Source organism: Penaeus japonicus, unplaced genomic scaffold (genome assembly GCF_977035675.1).
Source record: "Penaeus japonicus unplaced genomic scaffold, GWHDUDI00000001_assembly GWHDUDI00000022, whole genome shotgun sequence".
In the NCBI taxonomy this organism is placed as follows: Eukaryota; Metazoa; Arthropoda; class Malacostraca; order Decapoda; family Penaeidae; genus Penaeus; species Penaeus japonicus.
The window spans coordinates 40,781,940-40,789,439 of NW_028234424.1; the positions used below are offsets into that span (position 1 = coordinate 40,781,940).

The window sequence follows — 7,500 nt, forward strand, 5'->3', positions numbered from 1 at the left end:
TATATATATTTATATATTCTAATATATATATACATATATATGTATACATACATATATATACATATGTATATATATATATATATATATATATAATAATATATGATAATCCCCCCCATATTTATATAGGTTGGTTTGTATATTATATATATAAATATGTATATATACACACATAATATCATATACACACACACACACACACTCACATCATATAATATATATATATATATATATATTTTTTTATATATATATATATGTGTGGGTGTTTATAAGAAATATAAAATATATATATCTACACACACACGCCGCGCGCACCTGTTGTATGTATATATATATATATATATATATTTATATATATACAGATATTATATATATATATATAATAGATATATTATATATATATATATATATATATATATATATATATATATATATATATATATTATATATATATATATATATATACATATTTATATATATATAAACAATATATATATATATATATATAATATGTATATATATATATTAATCTTTTATATGCATATATATATATTAATTAATATGTATATATATATATATATATATATATATTTATATGTATATATATATCAATATGTATATGTATATATCAATATGTATATATATATTATGTATATATATATACATATATATGTATATATTAATATGTATATATACATATATATATATCAATATTCTATATATATACATACTATGTATATATATACATATTAATATGTATATATATACATATATATATATATAATATTAATATGTATATATATTAATATGTATATATATATGTATACATATATATATATATATATATATATATTTGTGTGTGTGTGTATGTGTATACATGTATGAATCCATGTATGTATATAATGGATGTGTGTATGTACATGCCATTCCCCTACGATTCATTCACTCGTTTGGCTTTACTTCGGTAAATCCTTCTTTCACACTTTGAAAGCCAGGCCACCGTTTCTTCTCGACACAATCCCTCCCAAACAAAAGACGAACCGCCCCCCCTCCAACCACGCCCTCAGGTACGACTGGTTCAAGGACCTGGGCCTGGAGTGGTTCGCGCTGCCGGCCGTGTCGGGCATGATGCTGGACTGCGGCGGCGTCGAGTTCTCCGCCGCGCCCTTCAACGGGTGGTACCTGTCGTCCGAGATCGCCAGCAGGGACCTCTGCGACGCCCAGCGCTACGACGTCATCAAGGTGAGGCTCTCGCTCGTCTGCTGTTGTCTGCGTTTCCTTCCGGACGAACATGATGTAAGGGACGCGGTTCGTCTGGTCTGCTTCTGCTCCCCTGTTGCTTCTTCAGAAACGAATTTCGCTTGAATTCCTTGAATGGCCTCATAATGAATTGTTTTCATCGCAGTTGAACTGTTTTGTTTGGAATGTAACCGTTAGCAACGGCCAGGGCTAGAGCTTTTGTCAGAGCTCTAATCAGCAGGGACAAATGCCTATTTTCTTGTCTCTTTTCAGATACTTCGGTTATTTTCTCGGTCGCCTTCGCTCCCTTTCCTCTTTTCGTCTTTCACTTACTCTCTCTCCGCCGTGTGTTAATTCCTTGAATCAAGAACTGTCTCTTCTCTTCAGGAAGTGGGAGACAAACTCGGACTGGACACCCGCACTCCCGTCACGCTGTGGAAGGACCAGGCTGCACTCGAGGTCAACCTTGCAGTGTTGCATTCGTACCAGGTGCGTGTGGAATGTAACTTCCCCCTCTTTCCTTTTGACCAGATTATTTTCTTGACATTTCTGACCGCCGACTACCCCCCCCCCCCCCCGCCCCCAGCAAGCGAAGGTGACCCTGGTGGACCACCACTCGGTGTCCGAGTCCTTCATGCAGTTCTTCGCCAACGAGCACCGGGAGCGAGGCGGGTGTCCAGCCGACTGGGTGTGGATCGTGCCGCCCATCTCGGGCTCCCTCACGCCCGTCTTCCATCAGGAGATGTCACTCTACTACTTGAAGCCCGGCTACGAGTACCAGGAGGTGGCCTGGGTCGCCTTCGCCAAGCAGAACCGAATGCTGAGCGGCGAAGAGGGCGAGCTCGGAGGCGGCAAGCAGCGGCTCTCCTTCAGGATGGTCGCCTTGTGAGTGGTCCCTGGGAGGTCTGAGGGTGGGATGGGTCTATGTGACAAACAAGTAACTACATATAATACATCGGTGGTCATAATAACATAAAAGATACATAGAACCGAGAAAACCAAACTAGTTTTCTTCGTCCAGGGCGGTGTGGTTCAGCAGCGTCCTGTACACGCGGGCTCTTAGTCGGAGGGTGCGAGCAACCATCCTCTTCGCCACAGAGACAGGAAAGTCGCAGACGTTTGCCCACGAACTCGCGGATGTGTTCAGGAATAACTTCAGTGTTCAGGTGAGAAGGGGTGGGGATGGGGGAGGGTTGGAGAATGGGAAAGGGAACGTGGAAAAGGAAGGAGGGAAGGAGGGAAAAGAAAGGGGGTGGGTGAGAATGGAGGGAAGTGGGGAAAAGGGGAAGGGAGGGAGGGAGGAAAGGAAGAAAGAAAACGGAGGGGGTTGGAAGGTGTTAGGAAAAGAGGGAGGGAAGGAGGAAGAAGTCTGAGAGAGAGAGAGAGCAGAAAGTGAAAGACAGATAGAGAGAGAGAAAAGAGAGATATATATAGAGAGGGAAAAGAGAGAGAGAAAGGACGAAAACGTGAGAGAAACCAAGAGCGAGAACAAAATCGAGAGACTGAATAGAAAAGGCACCTCAGCCTCTGCTCTCCCCCCCTCAGGTCCGCAACATGAAAGACTTCGAGGCGAGCGACGTGAAGGAGGAGCGGTTCGTGCTGGCGGTGGTCCCGACGGCTGGCAACGGCGACCCTCCACTGCAGGCGCAGGTCGGTCAGCCTTGAGCGAAAAGGGGCGCTGTCTGGCCTCGAGATTAAGTTTACTTTTGGAATTGTGACCGTATGGACATATAGGCCAATCATGCCTAGCGTTTGTTGATATTGTGATAATATGCTGATTTGATAAAGGTTACGGCTAGGTCTATTAATGCTATGACAGTAAAACATCTTAATTCTTGCATGTTTTATAACTATTGCATGTGCACTCTGACTGATAAATCTTCTCTATTTCTGTGGATTTATCTAAACTTTCATCAACTTTCTGAAAGACACGATCACGGTGATTCTTTACGATTCTTTGGATCAACAGGACTTCGTGAAGGACTTATATGAGGACATGATGCCAGAAGCAGTACAGCAGAAGTGAGTTGCTGTTTTTTAATTTGTTGTATTATTTAACCAACTTTACATAGACCTTACAGCTCGAACATTTTTTAAAATTAAAATTGCCTTTATCAAAAAGGTGTATATTCAGCTCTTGCCTAGGTCGACATTTTTAACCTCTAAACACATATTTAGGAAGAGAGTACCAGTAATTGCCTGTGTCTTGTTATTCATTTTTGATCTCGCATTCACGTTGTAGCTCTCCAAAATTGTGTCTTTTCGCATACATAAGGAAAAGGGAACATTGTATTTCATGCTTATTCACGAATATCAACCAATCATGTCAAAGTTGTTATAGACTTTAGTAACACTACATGCCTGATGTTTCGAATAGGTTGTCTACCCAACTAGTTCGTAGACTACCTTACCACACTTCAACTTCAGTGAATGCCATAAATTCCTTGTCATCATGATTGATACCTTTTGTGAAATTAAAAATTCAGATTCAATAATACAAAAATTAAAGCACTTTAAAAGAGACGCTCGATAAATACAAACATAAATTAGAAAAGTTATTAATTTATGATCATGTTTTTGCTAGAGCGACGACACGAAATATTATTTACCAGAAGGCTCGAGTTGTGGATTTTTGTATTTATAGTTTGGTGATGCTGTAATACCATGCTGATATGCTTATTCTTGGTTCCCCATCTGGCAATGAAATGACAACGAACGCTTGCATGTCTTGCACTATTGCATATCCTCTCTCTGATATGTCACCATTCCATATTCTTTGCCCGCAGGTGGACCTTCCGTGAGCACTACAATGATTATAAAATGTAAGTGCATGAACATTCAATAGGCATGATACTCGATTTTTTTTATCAGTCGACCTTTTCCACTTGTGGTCACCTAAAAATCAAATGGAAATAAACTAAGTAATTAATCTATATTTCTTACATATAACAAATTTGAGTTAAAAATCTCTCCGCATATTGTTTATATCTTATAGTAGCCAATTTTAATTTCTACACACACACACACATACACGCACAAGCGCGCGCGCGAGCACACGCAAATATCAATTTATTTATCCATCTACATACCCTGCCTCCCCCGCTCCTGCCAGCAATGAGCTTACGGACGACCCAAAGGAGCAGCAGCTGAACCCCCCACAAGCGCGCGCGCGAGCACACGCAAATATCAATTTATTTATCCATCTACATACCCTGCCTCCCCCCCTCCTGCCAGACATCGCATCGCAGGACGAGAAACGGAGCAGGAGCGCAACGGTTGGCAGTTGGATTAACCGCCTCACCCTCAGGAAGTCCTCACAAGACCTCGTAGGACACTTGAACGGCAGCCACGTGACGGGAGAGAGAAAGAAAACCGTCTAGTAAGTATCTTTGGAGGGAGAGACAGAGCCTTCTAGTGAGAATGTTCGGAGGAAAAGGCAAAGCCATCTAGTGAATATATTTGGAAGAAGAGACAGAGCCATCTAGCGAGTATGTTCGGATATAGAGACAGAGCCATCTAGTGAGTATGTTTGGGGGAGGAGACAAAGCCATCTAGTGAATATATTTAGAAGAAGAGACAGAGCTGTCTAGAGAGTGGGTTGGGAGGGAGAGACAAAGCTATCTAGTGAGTATATTCGGAGGAAGAGACAGATCCATCTGGTGAGTACGTTTGGAGGAAGAGAAAGAGCCATCTAGTGAGAGTGTTTGGAGGAAGAGACAGAGCCATCTAGTGAGTATGTTTGGAGGAAGAGACAGAGCCATCTAGTGAGTATATTTGGAGGAAGAGACAGAGCCATCTAGTGAGTATATTTAGAGGAAGAGACAGAGCCATCTAGTGAGTATGTTTGGAGGAAGAGGGATTTTAAAATTACTTCCTACGACCTTTTATATATATATATATATATATATATATATATATATATATATATATATATATATATATTATGAGGGAAGAGTTTCTGCGATTGTTAGTGTTATTCTTGATAATAATATTATTGGCCTGTTTAGTGTTTTGGTTATTAGTCTTATTATTGTTCTTATTATTCATATTGGCATTGTCGTTGTTGATGTTTTTATCTTTTCCTTTTTTTTCTTTATATGATTTAAATAATCATCATCACACCTATTATTATCAGTTTTATCCTTATGATTATTATCATTGTCACTGCTATTGTCATTATCATTTATCAGAATTAGTGAAAACTTGATGATATATTAATAGTAAAAATCTCCATCACTGCCATCCGTTGAAATCAGTCTATCGTGTGCAATTTTTAACAAAAGAGACCTTTCTCTAATTCTATCTGTGCCTATGTATCTGTTTGTTTGTCTTTTCGTGTACATGTCTCGCCATTATCTCTCACTTTCTCCCGCTCTCTCTCTCTCTCCTTTAACCGTCTCTTCCTCTCTTCCCCTATCTTTTTTCCACACTTACCTCTCCCCCATCCCTTCCATTCTTCCTTCCTTCTCTCCCTCTCCTTTTCACTCCCCATCTTCCTCCCTTCCTCCCTCCCTCCCTCTCTCCCTCTCCCTTCTCCTCCCTCCCTCTCTGCCATCTCCATCCTTCCTCCCCCCATGTCACTTACCCCCCCCCCCTCCCGTAGCTTCGCCGTGTTCGCCCTGGGCGCCAGCAACTACAAGTACTTCTGCGCCTTCGGGAGGTACGTGGACCACCTGCTGGGGCTGGTGGGCGGGACGAGGATCCTGAAGGTGTCGTGCGGCGACGACCTCGACGACCAGAGAATGGCCTTCCAGAAGTGGTCGTCTAATGTGCTCAAGGTCGGTGCAAGTCACCCAGTGCTCTGATTTTTCTATTTATTTTTTTTTTTTTCGAATGCTTTTTTTTTTCTCTCTGTCTGTCTGTCTCTCACATCTCTCTTTCTTTCTGTCTGTCTCTCTCTCACTCTCTCTCTCTTTCACTCAGTCTCCCTATATGTATCTCTATCTTTTTCTCTTTCTAGCCTTCTATCTCTATCTATATCGATCCTTATATCTATTTATTTATCTGTCTATCTATCTATCTATCTGTCTATCTATCTATTTATCTTTCAATCTATCTATCTATCTGTCTATCTATCTCTGCATGTATGTTTCTTGTTTCATTCGCTGGAAACTGCTATTCATATGTTTGTTTATCAACAGGTCATACTGTGCGATGTGTCCCTTCACTCTTGACTTTGTGCGTGAGTGACGCGCTTCAGAGCGAAATACAGAATGTCACAGACTAAAAGCAGCGAACGTGTTTATTCTGATAGCGAAAGATCGTTAAACTAAGAGACGAAACAAAAATGATTGCTTGAGTTTTTTGTTGTTGACAGACGGCGTGTGAGGTGTTCCAGGTGGACGGTGACAGCGTGCAGATAGAGGAGGAGGTCACGAGGCCAGACCAGGTCAAGCTCTCTCCTGCTGTGAAGGCTGACTCCCTTGTGGAAGGTCAGGGGACTTTATAAACATGTGCTATGCTTACTTGTATCTTTCGTTAAATTAATACCATACACTAAAGATATAGAGGTGAATAGATGTAAGTATAAAGAAAGCTCTATTGAAAAAAAACGTGAGACATACATTAACAACACATGCCCTTATACTTTACATGTATTTAGGTGTGAGTGAGACACCATTCAAGAATATGCACAAATGTATATACACACTTATATGAATATAAAATAACAATGCACACCTTTACTATATAATTTTCTTCAGGCCTGACGCGAGCTCACAAGAGAGAAGTCTATCAATGTGTTGTGGTGGAGAAGAAGACCCTCTACCAAAGGCCAATGAGGTAAGAAGTCTTTTGGCTCTTGTCTATTATCTATGAATTGATGAAGAAATCAGTAAATTACGCGCGATTGCACACATGCACACTCATCCCTCCTCAATACTTACATTAATACGAAAGCAACACACAGTAACGTTGGTACAAAAATAAAATGAAACACAGACAGTAAACGTTTGATCCATTTCGATTTTTTACTCTGATGAGAAGTTTAGTCTCACTAAAGAGGGAGAGGGAGAGGGAGAGGGAGAGAGAGAGGGAGAGAGAGAGAGAGAGAGAGAGAGAGAGCGAGAGAGAGAGCGAGAGAGAGAGCGAGAGAGAGAGCGAGAGAGAGAGCGAGAGAGAGAGCGAGAGAGAGAGCGAGAGAGAGAGCGAGAGAGAGAGCGAGAGAGAGAGAGAGAGAGAGAGAGAGAGAGAGAGAGAGAGAGAGAGAGAGAGAAAGCAAGAGCAAGGGAGAGAGGGAGGAACACCAGATGCAAGCGACCTCCC

General features: G+C 41.0%; 1 protein-coding gene across 1 annotated transcript in view; it reads left to right on the forward strand.

Moving 5' to 3' along the window:
- LOC122256296 (nitric oxide synthase, salivary gland-like) overlaps positions 1 to 7,500 on the forward strand; it is a 16,146-nt gene that overhangs the window by 3,844 nt on the left and 4,802 nt on the right. The window contains 12 exon segments of the mRNA XM_086549975.1: positions 1,065 to 1,239; positions 1,624 to 1,725; positions 1,823 to 2,121; positions 2,258 to 2,402; positions 2,782 to 2,886; positions 3,206 to 3,258; positions 4,023 to 4,058; positions 4,349 to 4,401; positions 4,471 to 4,615; positions 5,840 to 6,014; positions 6,554 to 6,668; positions 6,939 to 7,017. Of these exon segments, the coding sequence (XP_086406101.1) occupies positions 1,065 to 1,239; positions 1,624 to 1,725; positions 1,823 to 2,121; positions 2,258 to 2,402; positions 2,782 to 2,886; positions 3,206 to 3,258; positions 4,023 to 4,058; positions 4,349 to 4,401; positions 4,471 to 4,615; positions 5,840 to 6,014; positions 6,554 to 6,668; positions 6,939 to 7,017 (1,482 nt within the window).